General features: G+C 47.3%; 1 protein-coding gene across 4 annotated transcripts; it reads left to right on the top strand.

Moving 5' to 3' along the window:
- The first annotated feature begins 1948 nt into the window (after positions 1 to 1948).
- C1H1orf116 (chromosome 1 C1orf116 homolog) lies at positions 1949 to 14369 on the top strand. Of its 4 annotated transcripts, none has more exons than XM_089908842.1 (5): positions 1949 to 2144; positions 2395 to 2560; positions 7484 to 7669; positions 10035 to 10212; positions 11602 to 14369. In XM_089908842.1, exons 3-5 carry the CDS (start codon positions 7565 to 7567, stop codon positions 13137 to 13139), a joined length of 1821 nt encoding a protein of 606 aa, XP_089764968.1. In that variant the 5' UTR covers positions 1949 to 2144; positions 2395 to 2560; positions 7484 to 7564; the 3' UTR covers positions 13140 to 14369. The 4 variants fall into 4 exon arrangements, with proteins under 4 accessions (XP_089764968.1, XP_022449254.1, XP_089764966.1 ...); XM_089908840.1 differs by lacking the exon at positions 2395 to 2560 and adding an exon at positions 3205 to 3394 and having other exon boundaries at positions 2130 to 2144; XM_022593546.3 differs by lacking the exon at positions 2395 to 2560.
- Positions 14370 to 21866: the final 7497 nt, after the last annotated feature.

Genomic DNA, 21866 nt, shown 5'->3' with positions numbered 1-21866 from the left:
TAATGCTCACAAGTCAATTCATTTTTTTAGCAAATGTTCAAATCACACACCTATGAAGCTTGATGAACTTCAGTGACTCCATCCATGGGTGTAACACTAGTTGCATTGAACTTCTGATTTGTAACTTCCTGTTTTGTTAGTATTATGACATCATACATGTTTGAATGACACATCAGGAAGAGAGGTCATCCTCCTTAAATGTTCGATCAGTTCTGTTATCCACATGCCGCTGATAGGGTGCTGAATTATTCCAGGCTTCCTCAAACCTCCTTTCTCCTCACTAGTCCTGCCCTACCTCTTCTGTACCTAAGCCCCAGGGTCACTGCACTTCTGCAGTGATCACATTGCAGAGACCACACAGAGAAAAGATGAAAGCCATGTGTCATCTTGTTATAAAAGACATGAATAGAGCTTCCCTGGTGGCGCAGTGGTTAAGAGTCCGCCTGCCGATGCAGGGGACACGGGTTCGTGCCCCGGTCCGGGAAGATCCCACATGCCGCGGACTGGCTGGGCCCGTGAGCCATGGCCGCTGAGCCTGTGCTCCGCAACGGGAGAGGCCACAACAGTGAGAGGCCCGCGTACCGCAAAAAAAAAAAAAAAAAAAAAAGACATGAATAGCTACAAGACAGAAATGAGACAAGACAGGATAAATCTAGTTATTAGAATTAGACCTGCACATTATCTGTGTATTTCATGTTTCCTACTTGGGATTTTTCTCCAAAATAGAGGCTGATTGGCATCATGCTGATAGATGGCAAGCTTGATGTCAAACTGCCTGAGTTGAAATCCCTGCTCTGCCACATCATAGCTACAAGATCTTGAGCAAGTTATTTAACCTCTTTGTAAAATTTGTATATTAATAGTGCCTACATTCTGTAGTTCAGATAAAGAGTAAATGAAATGATGCATGAAATGCTTAGCACAGCACAATTCCCAGTGCATAGCAAGAGCTTAATAAATGTTGGCGATTACTATGTGCATTGATTTTTTCTTTCTGCCCTCTGGTATTGAGGATAACATATATCCAGGAAAAACCAGCTTCCAAGCAAAAGGCACATCTGGTGAAAGTGGCTTCCATTCCTGGAGGAAGATTCCTTCCTGACTTTTGGGTTCTTCCAACTACTCTCTTCTCCTTACTCTCTTCTGGTTGTTTTAACTACAGGTGCCAGAAACCGGCTACTGGAAGGAGATAGGAGTTGCTAAACTGGTTGGTAGCTTCTTTTGTTTTCATTTCTTAATATTCATTGCTACCTTCCATGCACAGCTAAAAGGGACCAGAGACCCAAATGACAGCACGCATGTTCCCTCCCTCAAGGCTGTCCAGTCGCTTTTTCATCAGAACAGGGACCTCTTGGGGGAGAAAATGGTTTTATTTCCCCCAGAAGTAAATGAGGCCAAGAAGGTCGTTGGCAAACTGTAGGGCAATGGTTGTCTCAGTGCCAGCATCTCTTGCCTTAGACGCCTTTTTCTGTGGTCCTAAGTGGAGTTGCTAGGATTGTGAGCCGCTAGGAAAAAGCTTGAGGATGACAGTGACTCTGAAAAGCTAAAAAACCGGGTAGCAAAACTGGCCACAAAGGATTTTAACTTGCAGAACTCAGGGGAATACTTCGAGAGGAAGAAGGCAGTTATAGATAGAAAATCAAGTTTCAAACAGACACACGGAAAAGCATACTGCCTAGTGGACTGTGTTTCTTTATAACATTATATTTTTTTAAATAACATGCCGACTCTCCTTACGTCCAGTCTCAGCCCAAACCGGTCCCCCTCCTTCCAGCCCTCCTCTATTATTAAAGGCTCTTTATTGGCTCTCAACGAGGAAGGGAGGGCAAGAGACGATTGGCGAAGGGAGGGCAAGAGACGATTGGCTAAGTGAGAGCAGCACCGCCCTGTGCCATCCCCTCCCACGCCCTCCCTGGATAAACAGCTGGAATGAAAAGTAGGGAGGGAGGGCTGGGATTGGCTGAGTGTCAGTTGCTAGGGTGGGGTGAGGCAGCGCGGATGAAGATTTTACCTGTCTAGGTAAGTCAGGGAGAGGTCAAAAGAAGAAAACAGTAGGAAGCAGGGGAAGCAGTCTCTGTCTCCGTCTCTGCCCTTTGAAATATAAGGGTATTCCTTTCCTCTCTTCAGCCCACCGCCCAGTGAAGGTGAGTTAATTCCTAACCAACTAACTATTGCTTATTCTGCAGCAAGGTGGGGGGGGGGGGGGCTTCATGGGAAGTCAGAGCTACAGAGTTGCGGGGAGCCCTTTATACACCAGGTGGGGGTCTTTCCTCTCTGTTCCTCAACTCCCTGTGTCCAATACGGGATCAAAGTGAGTTGGCAGCTTCTTGAGACTGGAGTGTCTTAGTGGAGACCCAGGCTGAGACACATTTTTTTTTTCATCTGCCTGTTTAGGTTGGATGAGCATATTGTGCTGACAACAAGAAAACAGATTTGTTTTAGAAATTTCCATCTCTGAATAATTGAAGTTGCACTGTGATTTTGGAAGAGAATTGTTAGAGGAGGTCAAAATGGAAAATCACCTGGGGAAGAAAAGTGCTTTGGTTTTCCATTCTAACAGGCAAATTTCTCATGGCTTTATGAACTCAATGTCTATTGTTATTTAAACGAAGGGTGCAGCGTGTGTGTGTGTGTGTGTGTGTGTGTGTGTGTGTTCAGTAATGGTAGTGTGATAATGGAGCTCTTTGTGGATGGGTGTGTAAGATGTGAGCTATGCTATGTTTTTGTAAGGGTGTGTGAGATTTGGTTACATTGGGAAAATGCCAGCTCAGGCTACCAGCTCATCTCTGGAAAACCCACGGATAGTCTAGTTGCAAAGTCAAGCCTATTTGAGTTCAGCTTCATTAAATTTCTGACTTTGCCTGTTAATAGACACAGGGACTGGCAAGCAGGAAGCTACTCAACTGTACCGGGGCCTCACCTACATTAATATTTCCTGGTAGCATGTTGAGTCTAGTAGGAATTCCGAGTGGGGCTCAGGCCAAAGCAGTGTGGCAGAGTCCAGAGAGGAGAACCGGACCAGTGTTGTGGTTTTGCTTTGACTTCCTTCGGGTGTCCCAGTTGGCAGTCTGTGTGGCCGGATTCCCTGCACAAGGACGCTGGGTGTAGAAATCAAGTCAGAGTAGCAAGTCAGCTCTCCGCCATCCAGCTTGTGGGGATTAACACTCTGGTCCCTAACTTCTCCCCTTTTCCTCCTGCTTCCAGAAAGAGGGAAGTGGGAAGACCCAGTGCCAGGATCCCAGGGCCTGGCACACAAGCCCTGAGTGAATATATTGGGTTTCGTCCTAGCAACTGAAGCTTTAGGCTTCATTTAGCTCAGCCCACACCACAGAACCAGTCCGCCAAGCTCACTGACTGAGGGCTGCCATACATGGCGACCTCGTCAGCAATAAAGGTAAGCTGCAGTGTCAAGCAAAGTTCTTCTGTGCAGGTGATATTTCCACCCACCCTCTCCCTCAAACCCACTGGTGAAAGAGGCGATTATATCATTGCTTAAACACAAACAGAAAATTGCCCATGTGCTTGTGGAGAGGGATACACACACAGTGCAACTTTTAGTCTTCTTGGCCTTTTCCTTAGGATGTTCTCCAGCCCAAGGCACATTTTGGGTGGTCAGCAAAAAGCAGAGGCACCCGGTCTAAGAGAAACAGGAAACCTCTTTGACCACTGGGGAGAGAGCTCAGCTCTTGGAGGATATAGGAATGGGCTCACAGGAAGAGGGTGATAAGGGGGCCTCGGGTCTGTTCAGATGGTACAGAGAAGCCAAACAGGAGTGGAGCTGGAGCCCTCTTCCCACCCCACCCCCTCCAGATGCCAGAGTTCCACATGCCATTTATTTACTCTCCTCCAAGGCTTGGCTGGTTTCAGGGAGTAGTTAATATTTAATGTACCTTTGCATGGGTGGCCCCGATATAGGCTGTGCACATTGCTTAACCTGTTCCCTCCTCCCCTCAAGCTGCCCAAAGAGGTCAAGGGTTAAAAAATACACAACTCTCACCTTGAGTGTTTTGCATGCTGTTCAGGCTTCTTATCAAGTAGAAATACCTCAGGTTTCAATGGCTGCCCTGAAATAGCCCCCAAGTTTCAAGGTTGTAAAGTTGGTGGAAGGAAATTCAGCCTCCAGGTCAGGTCAGACTGGTGAGGGAAGGAGAGAGTGGTGAGAAGAAGAGAAGATGTCTTTATGGTTCAGACTTTTAGGGTCAGGACACTAGGTGTGGAGATGAGGTGTGAGCACCTTAGAGCTCATTCAGCTTCGGTTTCAGGTTCAGGTTAATCTCTGCAGTGATTTCGTTGTGCCTATGACTTGAGCTTCAGTGGCATTTGGTGTCTTTTCCTTATTCTGGAAATAGCTATTGTGGGGACAAAAAGCTGGCCTGGATGCATAAATCTGAATCAGAGAAGAGTGGTCTTAGGGCTTTCAGTGTTTAGTCAGACGTGGCCAGTGGCCCTTCTTTAGGTACCCGGCCCTCTTGCCTCTGGACAGCTGCTGTAATGCCCTCTAGAAGGGCTGGGAGCCACAGGCTGCCCAACAGATGCAGTTATAAATCATTTCCTACTTCCCATAGGAAGGGGAGGTAGAAAGAGCCCCAGCTTTTGCATCTGTCAAATGGAGAAAATGCCACATCCTGCCTAAGGTATCAGGTTATCTGAAAGCACTTTGTAAGCTATACCCTGGTATGTTTTTTAAAGCAATGCTGTTCATATTGTTTCTGTCTCTTCCAGCTGCTTCAGGCCATCCTTTGTTCCAAAGTGAGAATGTGTTAGGCTGCCCTGGGAGGGAGGAGAGGCTAGCACACCACTGTAAAGTCCAAAGTGTGCTTGGAAGAACAAGGGTAGTCATTTTTCTCTGAAAGGGAAAGGTAGCATCTGCTCATCCATTCACAGAGAACATTCTACAGTGCGTCACTTTTAATAGTTACTGCCCCAGTGTAACAGATAGGAAAACTAGAGCCAAAAAAACAGACCCTTGGATCTACACTGACTTCTTGGAAACAATACCTTTGTCTTAACAAAGTTTTGCATGCCCCATGCCTATTAGGTACTCATAAATGTTAGTGTAACTGAAAGCATTGCCCAAATTCCATTAAGCCATATATTTTCTGGGAAACAAAATATTAAAAAAGAGCTTACATGGGGCTTCCCTGGTGGCACAGTGGTTAAGAATCTGCCTGCCGGACATGGGTTCGAGCCCTGGTCCAGGAAGATCCCACATGCCGCAAAGCAGCTAAGCCCGTGTGCTGCAGCTTGTGAAGCCCACATGCCTAGAGCCCATGCTCCACAACAAGGGAAGCCACTGCAATGAGAAGCCCGCGCACCGCAACGAAGAGTAGCCCCTGCTCACCACAACTAGAGAAAGCCTGCGTGTAGCAACAAAGACCCAATGCACCAAAAAATAAATAAATAAAATAAGTAAATTTATTTAAAAAAAAATTTTTTTTAAAGAGATTACGGTAATAGGGTAGAAGCCAAAAAAGAGAACTTCCAACAGTTCAACTAGTTCTACTGTCTACTGAGTTCTACTGTCAACTCAGTAGACACTAGAACAAATGACGTTTATTCATTAACATTTTTTGAATGCCTTCTGTGTGCCTAGGCTAACGAGAAATGGATCCTCTTTGTTGTAGTGGTCTCAACCCTTCAGAATTTTAGGAATGAGTTAGTACTTTTGGAACCTAGACAGTCATTAATGGAGAGGCTAGCTGAGGTGACTGAACTTCATCCACATGACTTCTCACATTTCTGTTTCTTTGGGATTCTGGATAATGGGGAACTAACCTCATAAAGGAATCCCAGGAGTTATCTTACCCCATGTTGATTTATCACTGGGTTTCTTTGGTATCTCTGTCCCCTCTGGTTCTCCCTCTCTCTCCTGAGAGGCTTTGGACCCGCGTGAACTACATGTGTCTTGCCCATAATGGATCTTACCTCTTCCTTCCCCATTGTCCTGCCCCCTCCCTACCTGCCCCAGTTGAAGGAGACTCTCCTTCCAAGCAGGAGGGGAGCTCTGTGAGGCCTTGTGTTTGTCAGCTCTAGATGGTTGGCAGACTGACTCACCCAGCACAGCCCAAACCTGACTTTGGCACTGGAAGCAATTATTGGCAGAGGCAAAAAAGACAACCCGCCTTGGAATCTAAAGCCCAAGTCTCAAGATCTCAAATAAAACCCAATTTTCCAGGACATTTTACCTAGTAGTCAGAAGGTGGGAAAGATGGTAGAAAATAAAGCATGGCATTGTGGGGAAAATATGGATTCAGAATCAGACAAAGTATACTCTAATTCTAGCTCTTCCCCCAGGTCCCTACTTGATCTTAGAACTGTCTTTTAATCTTAATTCTTCTAGAATTTCATTTGAGCATAGGGGAGTCACCTTTGGCCTTTCCAGCTCTGGTGGAGTTTTTCCCACAAACAGGAATATGAAAATCCCTGGGATTCCCTGAAGGAAGAGGGCACTACCTTCCTTTGCTATTTCTGTTGGCACGATGAACTTGAAACTGTTCTTTCCCTATGAGTTGGAGTTGGGAGAAAGCTACCTAGAACGTTGCTCTTGTCCATTTGACACAGATTAGGGAATCTCGTTGGGAATAAATGCAACATCAGGAGGGTGATATACAAGAGGGAACCTGGGTTTCCGTCAACCACTGGGGTGCCATGCACATCCCTCCCAGACCAGGGGGATGACGGTGGCTGGGGTGGGGGTCATCGTGATGGTGCTGATGATGTGGCTATGGTAGCAGCTGACTGTTACAGGGCCGTGCACTGCGCAAAGTGTTTTCCGTGGAGTATTTCATTCTATAGTCACAGAAACCCTTTAAGGTAGGTACTATTACGGGCCCTGTTCCTTTTTTTAAAAAAAAAAAAAGCTTTTATTTCCCTTGCTTCAGTCTACTTTGATCCGAGATGGATCTTGTCTTTTTCTTATTACAAAAACAGTAGTAGTTACTCATTTATTCTTTAAGTGTTTGCTTACTTACTACAAACTAAACTGTGCTATCGGTTCTCATTTAGTCTTACTATTAACCCTATTTAATGAAGAAAAACAGATTCAAAGAGTAATTTGCCTCGTCACAACACTTTAAATGGTGGAACTGGAATTGGAACCCAGATCCAGCTACCTCCAGAACCCAAGCTTTAACCCCTGTAATATGTAGTGTTTATAGTAATGAAAATGTAGGTTAAGCTCCCTGGTTCAGAGAAAAAAAACGTGACCAAGAGAAATGATGGAATCTCTTTTCTGACTAGACTGCTTCTCCACCACCTAAGTCTGACCTTCTGCATGTATGTAAGCCAGCTTATGCGTCCTTACATGTCCAGCTTATGTGTCCCCCTGCAGGCTGGGGATTTGGGTTTGGGTCATGGCTGAGCATGGCCCCTTCCAGCTCTCTGTTTGCTTGGTGTCCCTGCTGCCATGCTGCTCCAGGGCCTGGGCAGAGCCTTGCTGGAGCCTGGCTCAGCTCACACATGGCTTTGATTCTTCTCTTTTCAGGCCCGGCCTGGGACATTCTTCACTTCCCTTCGCTTCCCCTCTGAGAGCCCCTTTCACCACCCCTGCACCTTGCTTCAGGCGATGCCCGAGAGAGAGCTGTGGCCAGCAGGGCCTGGCTTGGAACCCGTGACCCACATTGGCAGCTGCGATAGCATGATGAGCACCACCTCCACCCTCTCTGGATCTGTACGTACTTTCTGTCTGCAGCCTGGCCCGCTCTCCGCACCCCTGCCCTGCCCTGCCCTACCCACCACCATCCTTGCTCACTGCTCCTTGTCTTTCATCTTCCTTGTCAGGGAGTGAATCACACCAGTTGGTATTCTGCCTCTGAGTCACCCCTGGTTCTACAGAGAATAGAGTGGGACAACCCCAGAGAGTAATAGGACAAATGAGAGTTTTTCCCAGTTTTCATTAGGTTGGGTGGTTTAATTGAGATGAGAGAGTGGGTCAGTGATCTGAGGTCACGGTGGAAACTAGAACATAGATCCTTGTAGCACGTGGATTCCTGAAGTCCTCTGCAAAGAACAGCGTTACTTCCATCTTTTACAAAGATCAAAGAGCACGGAGCAGTTAAGAGCCTGGGTTCTGGAGCCAAACAGATCTGGGTTCTCTACTTATAAGCTCTATGACCTTGGACAAATTACTTAATTTCTCTAAGCTTCAGTTTCAGTTTTAAGATGGGCATAATATTAATACCAAATTCATAGGGTTCTTGAGGTGAGTAAATGAAATGCATGTAAAGCACTTAGCACGTGCTTCTATGTAGAAAAGAAATAGCCTATCTGTAAGTAGAGACTGAGAATTTTCCAAAGTCACTGTGTTTAACTATTTGTGAGTGACATGTAATAAACTGTAATTTTTCTGGGCATGAATTTAAATCTCAATTCTTATAAGGTTGGTGTGACAGAGTAAATCTGTCCTATGTCCAAATGTAAGCATTCCTTTGTTATGGGTACTCATCACATACATAATAACCCTTGAGAATTTATACTTTATTGTTCTGTATGCTATACGTAGAGGTATTTGATAATTTAAGGATCGTAATGATCTCTACCGAATGTCAAAGATGTTTGATATAGTCGGTGAGTTTAGATATGTAAAAATGAAGTAGAAAAAGCAGCACACAGCACACAAAAAACCTAAAGTGCAGACAATCTGTAGATAATTTCTTTTTAACCCTAGATGATGGGACCTCACAGACCACGTTCAGTTTCTGTTAAGCAGAGGCCAACATGAGTAGTTACATACCACTGGACACAGAATGTGACAGGGATTAAAGGTTTTCAAAGTGAATCATCCATAAAGGAGAAATTCAGAATTGGAGTTTTGGAAGACTATTTTAGTAGGAAGAGGGCAGTAGAGAAGATTTTGTTTAGGGAACCTCTGGGGTCTGCATCAAGGCTTCCAAGGGCTGTATTCGGGACTTCCCTTTACAATGTAAGCCTCCCTCAGTCAACTGACAGATGATTCTTTAAGGAGCCTGGGGAACTGGAGAAGTTATTCCAACAACCATCTCCCCTCCCCCTAAGATTTTTTAGGGCTTTCTCAAAATCTTTCCTGGACATCTGAGTGGGTCTGGAAAATATATAACTCTGAAGTATCTCCAATAATAGGAAGAGGGGTAGAGACGGCAGGAAGGGACTCAGGCCAAATTTCCTATATTCCCATCTGCCCTTTTGGTCCTCCCTTCAACCTTCAACTTTGGAGAGTGGTTATTCCATGGATCTTCCTAGCCTTGTAGAACATAGGCAGTAACCATCTGAAATGGCCTCACCTGTTCTCCCAAACACTCCTATGTGCCTTCTCATAATGAAAATTATTTATTTTAATTTCTACTTAATATTTAATACTAAGTTGCTTTCCCCTCACCCCATACCAGTTTCTCCACCTTCCTCCCTTAAGTTAATATGTGCTTAAGAAATAAATGCACACGTTTTTGAATGTTAGCCAGAGCCAAATGCTATCAAGAAAGTAAATACACAAAAGGGAAAAAAAAATCCTGTATGGAATGCATTTCAAAGTCAAGTGTAAATTATTTAGTAAATTGATCTGTGACTAGTCATGATAAATTGGCTGTCTTTCCTGTTTGTCCTCATACTGTCCTTGACATGCCAGATCAAGAATGCAGAAGTACTTTGAAAAGCTAAAAGCAATACCATTCAAGTTTAAGGTCAAATCATTATGCTGCCCATATAGTTTAGAACAACATTGGAGACATGCGAAATGAGATACTTGACATAGGTTACACAGAAGAAGTGGAATTAGAACCTGGGACTGCTTCTGATCTTTGCCCCTAAGCATTCCACCCAGGAGTGAACAAAAGAAAGGTCATTTGCCATCTGCCTGCCCAGCTGGGTGCTACTGGGACAGCAGCCCACAGTCTCTGCCCTCCTTGGTGCCTGCAGTTTCAGGAAGCAACTCCAGCAGGTCTGCCGAGTGGCATGATGGAGAGGTTTCCAGTTCTTCAGCAATCCTTCCCAGTGCGGGGTGGTTCTCGGGCCCCGCCAGTTTCTGGGGAGCTACCTCTCACAGCGCCCTCTCCTCGCTCTAGAGTGACAGCAGCTACGACTTCCTGTCCGCTGAAGAGAAGGAGTGTCTGCTCTTCTTAGAGAAAACCATTGGCTCATTGGACACCGAGGCTGACGGTGGACTGTCCACTGACAAGTCTGGGCAAGCCACAACTCCCCGAGGTCCCCGAACACTGCCCACGACCCAGCCTGCCGCCCAGGGTAAGAGAGAGTGTCTAAAAAAATCAAAAAAGGGGACTTCCTTGGAGGTCCAGCGGTTAGGATTCTGTGCTTCCACTGCAGAGGGCCCGGGTTCGATCCCAGTTCGGGGAACTAAGATCCCCCCCACATGCTGTGAGGTCAAAAAAAACCAAAAAATAAAACCCCCAAAAAAGCAGTACATCCTCTGGCCACTCTCCATCTTGTCTGCCCTCTGCTCTAAGGGTCACAGGCAGAAGGAGGAACAAATGCTCTCCTCTGCATTCTCATGGCTGGAATAAAGCCTTGTTGTCCCTGCAGGGAAGGAGGGATTGCCGATAAGCCAGCCTTCTATGTCTTTCTATGAAGTATCAGAGGCCTGGGAGGGAAAGGGGTTTGACCAGCACCCATCCTCTTATGGAGAGATTCTAAAGCAATATGACCACAGAGGTGAGGGAGAGATTCAGGGTGGGGTGGGTGGTTGGCTCTGGAAAAACTAAGTCAGTCTGTGGAGCTAATCTGGGTGACCCAGGGGATGAGGCTGCAGGAGATAAGAAGAGGGAAGGGCTCCCTTAACTTCAGTGGGTGACGTCTCAAGGGCCTTGTGAGAGAGTATGGAGTGGCGTTGAGGCTCAGTAGACGGGAAGCAAGATGACACGTAAGTGTGGCCAGGAGTGCAGGGCCATATGCCCCAGGGTGAGGGGGGCATTTTACTCCTGAAGACAGACCCATTGGTATCAGGACTGTGATCACTTATTCATTCATTTAGCAAATATTTATTGACAATGTGTTAGACCCTCCCTGAGATAGAGGAGGAAGTGGGGACGTGGGGCTTCCTCTGCTGCCTGGTGCTGACTTCCTGGTCCAGTGGGCCTGATACGTGTGCTTACTCGCTGGAAGAAAAGAGGCCCTGTCACTCTGTGGTGTGGGGACAGCTGTGGCCATTACAGAGTCATCCAGGTGCCTATAGAAAGTGAAGGCAGAAGAAGGCAGAAGCCTGGTCCGGCAAGAGCAAATCACCTGTTGACCATGTTCAATGCTGAATGCTCCCACTGGGCTCAGTTACCTGAGGGCCCCAGGATAGCTAGAGGGACTGTCCTGAACCCCAACCAACCCTGCCTCTGTAGGGGGTTAGAAAGAGCCTGAGTCAGGAACATGGACCTGTCTGGGGCTGCCCTTTCCCCAGCCATCAGGAAACATTAATCCTTGGTTGAAGGGAAACTGCTAGTACTGATCTGTTAGTCTAAATGTCATCCAAACAAGAGTTCTGCCCTTTAAGAGCAAAGAAACCGCAAAAAACAAAACCCATCCATTGCTAATTAGAGATCAGAGTCTGGGAGGTGTTTTCTTTCCCCCCCGGCAGCAGGGTTCTCACCACGCACTCTTCTTTGCCTGTTTTCCCGACCCTCACAGGACATCCGAAAGAGACCGTTCAGCAAGGAACAGAGCCAAAAAGAGTGACTCCATTCAGCTTGTCTCATCTGCCCGAGCCTCAAAGCCTGGGCCTCAGGTCTGGCTCCTGCAGCCTCCCCAGAAATATCCACATCGGCAGAAACCAGATCCTCAGAAAAAGCACCACACAGACTAACAGCCACACCCCAGGGGTATCTGACGGGCTTGTCCCAGGGCCTGAGAAAGAGCAGGTGGGCCAGAGCAGTGAGCCCCCCCAGGCACCGACGGGCCCCCGGGACGCTGCCCTTGATCTGGACAGGGCTTTCATCCCCCCACCAGAGGCCTTCCGGGACACCCAGCCAGAGCAGCGTGGGCAACGCGGCCTGCCCAGACAGCCAGGGGAGCTGAGTCCCAGGCCCCAGGTCCACACATCACTCAGCCTCCAGCAAAAAAGGGAGACCACTTCAGAGGCCATGTCCCAGAAAGCCAGTGAGGAAGGCTCAACCGGGGAACCTGGACAACCTCGGCCTCCTCCAGCTGTGTCCTCTCAGAATGCAAAAGCTGAAGATGTTCATGTCCCATCAGAGGGGGGTCCAAATGCCCGGCTGGCTCCCCTCACAGCCCCTAAGCCACGGAAGCTGCCACCAAATATTGTTCTGAAGAGCAGCCGGGGTGGTTTCCACAGTGATCCCCAGAACCGGCTGTCTTGCCACTCGGAGGCTGGCCCTGGAGACTCGGGCCCCACCTCGTCATCACTGCAGGAGCAGAGGAGAGCACGCAGGGAAGCGCTGGAGAAGCTGGGGCTGCCCCAGGACCAAGATGAGGCCAGCACCCACTTAAGTAGGCCCTCCATCAGGCTCAGGGAGACTCGCACTCAGGCCCCTTCCCCGGCTCCGCCTGTGGTTCCAGCTCAGGTCTCAGCAGCGACAGGAAAGGCTCCAGCACCAGCACCAATGCGGGGACCTTCTCCAGTGAAAGCTCCGGGTCCGGCTCCAGCTCAGCCATCTTCTCCAGGCAATGTTTTGGTTCCTGCCCAGGAACCCACTCCAGGGAAAGTTCCAGCTGACAAATCCATGCCAATTCCTATCCCTAAGGCCCCACAGGCAAATAGTCCCCTCACTCAGCCGAAGCCAGACTCTGGGCTGACTCTCCAGGAGAGCAGCATCCCTGGCCTGAGACAGATGAACTTCAAGTCCAACACGCTGGAGCGTTCAGGCGTGGGGCTGAGCAGCTACCTCTCAGCAGAGAAAGATTGCAGCCCCAAAACCAGCACCTCTCTGGGAAAAGGCTCCTTCTTGGACAAGATCTCACCCAACGTCTTGCGTAACTCCCGGCCGCGCCCAGCCTCCTTGGGCACCAGGAAGGACTTCGAGGGTATCCAGGTGGGCAAGTTGGCCGACCCGGAGCATGAGCTGGGTTCCAAGCGCCTGTCTTACCAAGGACAGAGCCGTGACATGCTGCCTGGATCCCATTGTGTCAGTGTCAAGATCTCCCCAAAAGGCGTGTCTGATGAAAAAAGAAGGGAGGCTCTCAAGAAGCTGGGCCTGTTGAAGAAGTAGGCACTGGCCACCAGCACCCCCACACAACGCCTCCCGCACCCCGTTATTCGAGAAGAGACCCAGGCCTCCACTTAGTCTACCCCCCCTCACAAGTCAGGGGCTGGGCAGGGGTCAGCTTCTCTGCAGTGTCCTCTCCGAGGGAGAGATTGGAGCACACATTTATATTCAGAGTGGCTGTACCAATGAGTGCCTGCGTGAACCACCCTGAAGATGATTTCCACAGGAGGGTGTGTGTGCGTGTGGTATAGGCTGTGTCTATCACTGAAGCTGTTTATATGACACAGAGTCATTGCTCAGAATTCCTCACTTGTTGGAAACTTTCTTACATCGGGTAGAGCTCAGCCAAGCCAGAACTGAGTGCAGAGGGGTGGCTAAGCCTGAGAAAAAAAAGTCAAATGGGACAATGGATGTACCCGTGACAGTAGGCAAATGCAGGATCCCATGAAATGTGGGTCTCCCAGAACCCCTGCAGTGGGTGGAGACTGGCACAGACCTTGCTGGATCCCCCTCTCACTTCTGGCCTCCCGGATAGGGGCCTGCGGCCAAGAGGAGTTGGTTTGTCTGTCCCTAGTCCCAAGGACCAGACACATCCCCGCCACTAAAAACTCTTGGTTGACTGATACCAGGAGAGCTCTTGCTGGCCTGAGAAGTCAGGATGAGTGCCCACACTGTACACCTCCACTGGAGAGGACTTTGTCTGTGGGCTTGTTAAATTCAGTAATAAACTACGGTGGTCTCTGGCTCTGACGTGCCTATACTTCCTGCTCCGATCTCAGCCTGCACAGTGACCCCAGGGCTGGGCCAACAGTGAGATGGGAGCCCAAGCCCAGAGGCTTTGTAAATACCGAGGGACTCTTACAGGCCTTTGTCTACACGATTGCAAGTTGTTTTTTGATTTCCTCAATTCCTATGGAAAATCAGCACAGTGCATTCTCTGCTAATTATTCATAGAATATCAGAGCTGGGAGGGGCCTTAGAGACGCTCTAGTCCCACCCTGTTGGGGAAGGGAAGTGACTCATCGTGGTCACTCTGTTGTTTAGTAACAGAACTGAGATCAGAGCTGGAGCGCCTGATGCCGCTCCCATGCCGCATGCCCCTCCCCTCCAGCAGTCCCTTTGTCCCTCCACTCAGCATCCTAAGGAGTCACCAGCAAAGGTCCAGCCCTAAAGCTCTTCAAGGTCTAAAGTGTCTTCCGAAACATCAGAGATTAAACGTTGTTCAGGATCGTATTCAGTGTTGTGGGTTTTTACTTAGTTTGGGAAAGTAGCAATATAATAACTCATTTTTAATCCCAAATTCCCCGACCAAGTTATGCACCTTGAGCACATGCTGGAAGAGCGTACTGTGGGTAGGTGGTGTGGGCTTGTGAATACAAGCCTGGAGATCAGACATGGCTGGGCGTGACCCCTGCTTCCCCTTAAGAAATTAATGTGATTCAGAGACGTGACCTGGTTGGAGTCCAAGGTCCCCAGATGTGAGGGGCAGATAAAGGGAACCGGGTTGAAAAAGTGCCCTTTAGGTCTGCTGAGCGTTTCTGGGCTGTGTCCTTAGGGACCCAGCATATCAAGGATCAGTATCTCTGCAAGTGGTGAGGAGGTTAAGGTAAGGACAACAAATGGCTGCGCCCTGCTATGGCATGTGGGATGTGGTTGTGACAGTTTCTATGTACACTCTCACACACACACCCAAAAGCTGATGCCTTACTCCTGGCCCTGGGTGAGGACCTGGCCTGTCACAGCCAATAGGGTCACCCATGACTGTCTGAGCCACATCTTATCACAGACACCCCCCAGAGAGAGAAGACCCCCCTCCTGCAATACTGGTCAGACATGCTGTATTTGGTTGGACTGCTTCCCAAGACACAACCTAAAGAATGCTCACTTTATTATTTATTAATTTCCCTGATAAATAGGGAAACTTGGGGCCAGCTATAAAGTAAGACTTGGTAGGAATCTGGGGCCTTGGCATTAACACAAGCCTCACTAGCAGGTTGGTCAGGGCCACATCCTGTTAAATCCCACTCCCTGGCGAAGGCAATTTCTCTCCCAGACAAAGCAGAGTTACACACAGCCTGCCCTCCTGCTCTGTATTCTCATCCTGCCTGGTTCCCCAGGTCACCCAATTTGAGATACTCCGTCCCCTTGTTATTTAAAGATACCATGCTTCCCCATGTCCTTGGCCTTCAAAGAGCATGTTTTGCTCTAAGGATGGTCTTTGGGATTCAAGAATAGGATAATAAATCCAAACCTGGTTGTCCTCATTTTGAAGAGCATCAAGCATCAATTGAGGACATCCACTGTCCTGAGTTGTATCCATCTTCCTGTCCCAGGTAGGACTGTTCTTCATTCAGCTAGAACTGATTGGGGGAGAGGTGAAAGTGGGGTCAGGGTTGTTCTTATCCCCTTTGAAGGATTTTAGGCAGAAATATGAGTTTAAAAACCACAGTGACAACTCTACTTTCACATGGCCTTATTTCTCCACTATCCCCTGCCTGCTGTAGTCTTGCTGCTGCCAGAAACAAACCATCTGCCAAATACAGGAGCTGGCCCCTCCTCAGCCTAGCCCGGTGGGGTGTGTGCCCTCAGATGCGTTGGCAGCCACTCCTCTGAATCACCACTCATATGCCACCCTGAGAGTTCTCCAGGCCCACGCACTATCGTACACAGAGGTCAAGGGATGGACCCAGTCACCTCTTAGGTGGCCCGCTCCATAGTGGGAAGTGTGGTATGACAGATGCCACCCTGGGGGTACGTAGGTGTGCAAAAGTTGGTGTTTATTGCATGCAAGAAGAGCAAGTGAAAGACTGGAGAGCAGGCCCTACTTGATGTTATGAGTTAGAGCCGGAGGTGAAGAATTTGAATATGTGTAAATATGTGAGATGAACCACTTCATCCTCGATCCATGATCATTTTGTAGGAAGAAAAGGATCATACTGTCAGAATATGAAGCTGTAGGTTCATAAACTAGAGGAGGGGAAGAACCAGGGGCATGGGCAGGAAAAAGCACATCTACCGCAATCAGAATCTAAGAAGGAAGGCAGATACAGTGCTCCCATGCTCTTTTCTTCACGTGAGTGACTATGGAGCCTATAGATCTGGGCTCAGGTTACCTCCATCACTTACCAATGAGGGAACCATGGGGATGACACTTTAATTTTTGAACCTCAGAGTTCTCATCTGTAAAATGGGTATAATAATACCAGGCTTTCAAGATTATTAAGATGAACAAGTGATATAAAAAATCTAAAGCTTAGTGCTTGACATAGCATAGAGAGTCGATAAATGACAGAATTATTCCTTCTGGGTCTTATTCCTTCCTTCTCAAAGGGAGCAAATATAGACAGGGTTGGCAGCCAAGAGCTCACCCAGTTCAGCTCTGAAGAAATCGGAGAGAGCTTGCTGCAGATAAAAGTCCAAATTAACAAGTAGGCTTTGGCATGCTCTCCAAGTGACTCAACTTCACCCAAGCCGTGAGTCCCGGAACTTGAAAACAAAGGGATCAGAGTGAATATGGTGTTTCTGTCTCCGTGAAGGCTGAACCAGCTATTTTCAGCTTCTCTATCCCCAAACCCAGATTGCCATTTATCATCAATCTCTTGTTGTCCATGACCATAGAGTTTACTTCTGTTTGCTTCCTTTAACTTCTTTTTACTGTGGTTCAGGGAACTATATGATGCTCTATAGTTATTTATTTTTCAAATGGAGGGAAAGAATAAACATAACAGGAGGGAACTCTGGCTAAAAATCAGGAAGAGACAGAGGTTTCAAGATTCCTGGGGCATTTTCTAAAATAAGGTAAGCATCTTTCAGGAATGAATCAGGCATTCGTTAGCAGGAGGAAAGAAGGTATATTGGGCGAACTCTCCAAATCCTTCTGATATGAGGGCCCTATGAACTGGAGGAGTCATCACCAACATCACCATCCCCACCGCCACCATCATCACCATCACTGACTTAGCATACAAGTGAGGTGAAAACAGATGACGTTCTAAATCCCACCCATCATTCCCTCTTGCTCATTGCCTATCTGGAGCATTGTCTTTATTCACCACTTGCCATGTATCCAGAGTTCAAAATAATCTGAAAAGAACTTATAACAGGAATGAACCCCATGGAAGCAATAGCAATACTTACCTGTTACAGTTGTTATGAGCCTAGAATCAAACGAGATAATACATATAAAAAGCACTTAGCACATTGCTCAATAAATGGACTCTATTAATGTTATCATCATATACATATTTAATTCAGGTACCAAATGGGTCCCCCTTGAGGACTGGATTAATCCTAGCCTGCACCTAAATTCCTCAACCTGAAACAGTCAAAAGCCCTCACCATCAATCCTCCTGTGTTCCCTCTACATCTGTGGTGCTGCTTCTGGGCCTCCCCCCACCTGCCCACCCTTCCACCCCACACACTGCCCACCCCACAGCATCTTCACTGTCCCTAGAGCCCAGGCCTTTAACTGATTCCCAAGGGAAATCAAGTTTAAGCATTTTGTTGTTTTCTGAGCTTCTAACTGAAGATTGAGTGGGAGATGCCAAGGGACCGAACATGAGGCACAGAGCCTACCACCACCTCTGTGTCACCCTTTTTTCCCTCTCTGTCCCTTCTGGTGTGTTACAGCGCTCCCAGGAAACTCTCACCTCCATCCACACTCAGGGCCCCTCATGCTCTGAGCATTTGCCGCAAGAGACTTTTCAAAACATTTCTTATCCATGAATAGGGGTGTCTCGTTGAAATGAGCTCTGGAGACTGCAGTGTTCTCTACCTCCTTACCTTCACCCTTGAAAGCTGGGGGGTGGGCTGGGGCACGGAGAGTCTACAACACAAGACGGCTTGTGACATCTACGCTTCCAACTCACACCGACCCCACTACATTCTTCCCAAGGGCTTCAGCAGGGCCTCCTTTGGATAGCTCGTTGCTCTGTGGATAAGCAGAGAAGTTTGGTCCTCTCTTCCAGTGACACCCCACCCTACTTTTTCAGGCAGGGGCTCTTCTGTGTTAGCCAAGGCCCCAGGTAAGTGTTGTGGGCTGTGGGAATGTCATTTAGCTGGTTAGTTCAAATATGGTATCATTAGCATTTTAGGGTGATTTTGTTGACTTAAAAAAATTGAGAAGTATGTTTTATTTGGTGGACAAAACTGAGGACTTAAGCCCAGGATGTAACCTCTCAGGTAGCTCTGAGGGATTGCTCTGAAGAGGTAAGGGAGGAATCAGGATATACAGGAGTTTTTGCAACAAAGACCAGGTAGTTGGAACGCCAAAAGATTACTGTTAATTAAAGAAAACCAGACATCTCAGGTTAAGGAATTTAGCACTTTTCTATGTATGGGAAGATGTAAGAGTCTGGACTCACTAATATCATTCCTTTGATATGCACCTCAGCTATCTGGGGCCAGTATCCTGTGCTTTCTCAACCTGAGTCTCCTCAGAGTGCATCACTGGTGGGTGGTTGCAGGGATGACTGCTTGGTGGTGGGCATCCTGTTTCCATCTTGAGTCTCCTCAGGGCCCACCTTCAGGGATGGCTGTAATGTGATGGCTTGATGGCTACAGCATCCTTTGTTTACTGATATGGCAGGCAAATTTTTCACTGAGACTTGAAATCAGGCACAATTCTAGACCTGATCTTCTGCCATCCCACCTCCACCTTGAGAGGCAGGGATTGCCCTGTGCCTCTGACATCACCCACTGGTAAGGCACATTCTCTGGTGGACACCATGCCCTGAGCAGCCAGCCTTCTGCAAGAAGATGGAGTGACTACCAAGGTTTTGTTTATGTTTTTGTTCTTCTGCATTGGACTGGAATATCTCCCTGTGATTTATAATTGAAAATGTATATTTGGTCTTAATCCCCATTTCTGGCACAGAGCTCCTAAAACCTTTGAAATAGCCTGTGATGAAAGCAATAAAGGTATCTTTCCTTGTGTTAATGAGGTGACTTTGGGAAAGCCCCTATAGAACCTATGAATGGGGACTTGATCACCAGGGTAACCAACCGGGTGATTAGAGAGTTCAGTCCCACCTCCTTCCCTCCCCCTCCACCCTATACCCATACCTCTAGGGAGGGGAGAGGGGCGGGAGACTGAGTTAAATTGCCAATGGCCAATGATTTAATCAATCGTGCCTATACAATGAAGCCTTCATAGAAACTCAAAAGGATGGGGCTCAGGGAACTTATGGGTTGGTGAACCAGAATGCTTCCATGTGCCACTGTGCCAGGCTGCAAACTCCACAAGGACAGAAGCTCCTTTGTTCAGAACCTTGCCCTATACATCTCTTCATCTGGCTGTTGATTCATATCCCTTAATATCCTTTGTAATAAACCTGTACTCTAGTGAGTAAACTGGTTTCCTGGGTTCAGTGAGCCACTCTAGCAAATGAATTGAACCTAAGGAAGAGGTCATGGGAACCTCTGACTTATAACCAGGCAGTCAGAAGCACAGGTGACAACCTGAGCTTGCAGTTGGCATCAGAAGTAAAGAGGAATCTTGTGGGACTGGGCCCTCAACCTGTGGAATCTGATGCTGTCTCAGGGTGGATAGTGTCAGGATTGGGTTGAACTGTAAGACACCCTGCTGGTGTCACACTGGAATTGGGTACCAGATCCTCTTCCCCATGCTGTTGCACTCACTTCTTGACCAGAAGATCAGGGCAGAATTCACAGCTTGAGGAATAACTCTTTAGCCCTCCCCTCTGTGCTTTATGCCTCAGGTGCCTACTCCATTGCCACTTCAAAGTCGACATGTCCAAACACAGGCCCATGTGAGGGACCCCTCACCAAATCTGACCCTTTTACAATGTTCTCTATCTCAGAGAGCAATGCTAGCATCCATCCAATCAGTCAAGCCAGAAACCAAAGCATCATCCATGACGTCACCCTCAGAAATCAGTTACCAAATTGTAACAATATCACCTCCAAACATCATTCAAACCTGTCCTCTTTTCTGCTGCCACTGGGGCTGCATCAGTGTCAAAGGCTAACGACAGATTCTATTTGATGAATGTGTTTTTCACGTTTACAGGTTAGCATTCTGAATTTATGTGTATTACTGGATTGAACAATAAGTACCTATATTATGTATAAAAGAACCAGATTTCTCATTGTCTGAAAAGAGAAATAAGAAGGGAAAAAATACTCTGAGACTATGCAAGTATCTTCTCATCATACTTTCTTCCACTAATTTTAGCATCCATTAATGATACTTGCCTGCAACAATTATTACAATTACTACTGTGCTGTTTGCAAATTGTCATTTGTCTATTTCTACCATTCCTTCTACATTTACTGTTTGGAATTTTATCCTTTACTTTGACTCTTTTTTTTTTTTTTTTGCGATACGCAGGCCTCTCACTGCTGTGGCCTCTCCCGTTGTGGAGCACAGGCTCTGGACGCACAGGCTCAGCGGCCATGGCTCACGGGCCCAGCCGCTCCGCGGCACGTGGGACCCTCCCGGACCAGGGCACGAACCTGCATCCCCTGCATCGGCAGGCGGACCCTCAACCACTGCGCCACCAGGGAAGCCCTACTTTGACTCTTGTCCTTTTGACATGCCCCTATACTTTTTTGAGTACTTCCTTACTTTTTGCCACCACAAAATGTTTTAGGCCCATCTGTTCTTTCCCTGTCTTTACCCAGGAATTCCTCGCCAAGGACTGATGGATCCTCTTCTTGGGAAATGATATTTGGAAACTAAGATCTGGGTGCTAGATGTGCCCATTACTTCTAGACCCTCTCAGCAGAAAGAGCTAGAAAATATATGTATGAATATATACACATATCTACACATATCTATATCTTGTCTACTTTTATCTATCTGTAATATGTTAAAAATCATGAGTTCATACTGATACTGGGGCAGGAGATAGATGGGCCCCAGGCTGAGCAGCTGGACTTTGTCCCTTGTGGACAGATACTCCAAGATGAAGATAATAGCAAGGGGAGGAGAAGCTGAGCCCCTGTCCAGATAAGAGACAAAAGACCACATATTTCTCATTCTCAAGGTCAAGGAGACCTTCCTGACTACACATGCACAGAAAGGCTTATCGGGGGTTAAAAATGTAGGGGATGCCACCCCATAGTAGGTGATGTCAACCTACCCATAGACCTCTTTGCTAGAATCCATCTTGGCTAAGAGATGCGCGCGCATACGTGGGAGGACCCTGAGATAAACCAAATACGAACTCAGAACCAGGAAGAGCAATATGATTGGTCAAAGGAAACCCAGAAGAAATGCCCCATATAAGTGATTCAAACTACCACGAGGGTGTGACTCTTTCTCTGAGTCTGCCTCTGTGTCGATCCACATGTACTCTTTTTCCTCCTAATAAACACTTTATTTTTTTCACTACTTTATATCTCTTTGTGGAAACTTATTTCTACAAAGCTGATGGGCCACGGCCTTATTACTGGCCGCTGGTCCCTGGTGGTCTAGTGGCTAAGATTCAGCACGCTCACTGCTGCAACCTGACTTCAATCTCTGGCCATGGAACCAAAATCCTGCTTCAAGCCTGCAGGCCAAGGCTACCTGAAATCAGTACCTCCAATTCCAATCCAAAATCACAAGGTTTGTTCTAGTCTTCCTCACTTTCTTATTTATTTTTAATAAATGTCAAAAGGACAAAAGAACCAATATAAATAGTCCCTCAATAGCCAAGTATGGAGTAAGTTGAGCAACAAAATAAATGATAGCCATGGACTATAATCCAGAGAGTAAAATAAGTA

The sequence above is a fragment of the Delphinapterus leucas genome, chromosome 1, assembly GCF_059928025.1.
Source record: "Delphinapterus leucas isolate spDelLeu-1000000601 "Yukka" chromosome 1, BTC_Dleu_Yukka2, whole genome shotgun sequence".
NCBI classification, from domain to species: domain Eukaryota; kingdom Metazoa; phylum Chordata; class Mammalia; order Artiodactyla; family Monodontidae; genus Delphinapterus; species Delphinapterus leucas.
Note: the sequence above shows the minus strand (reverse complement) of the source record. Positions and strands in the feature narration are given on the sequence as shown.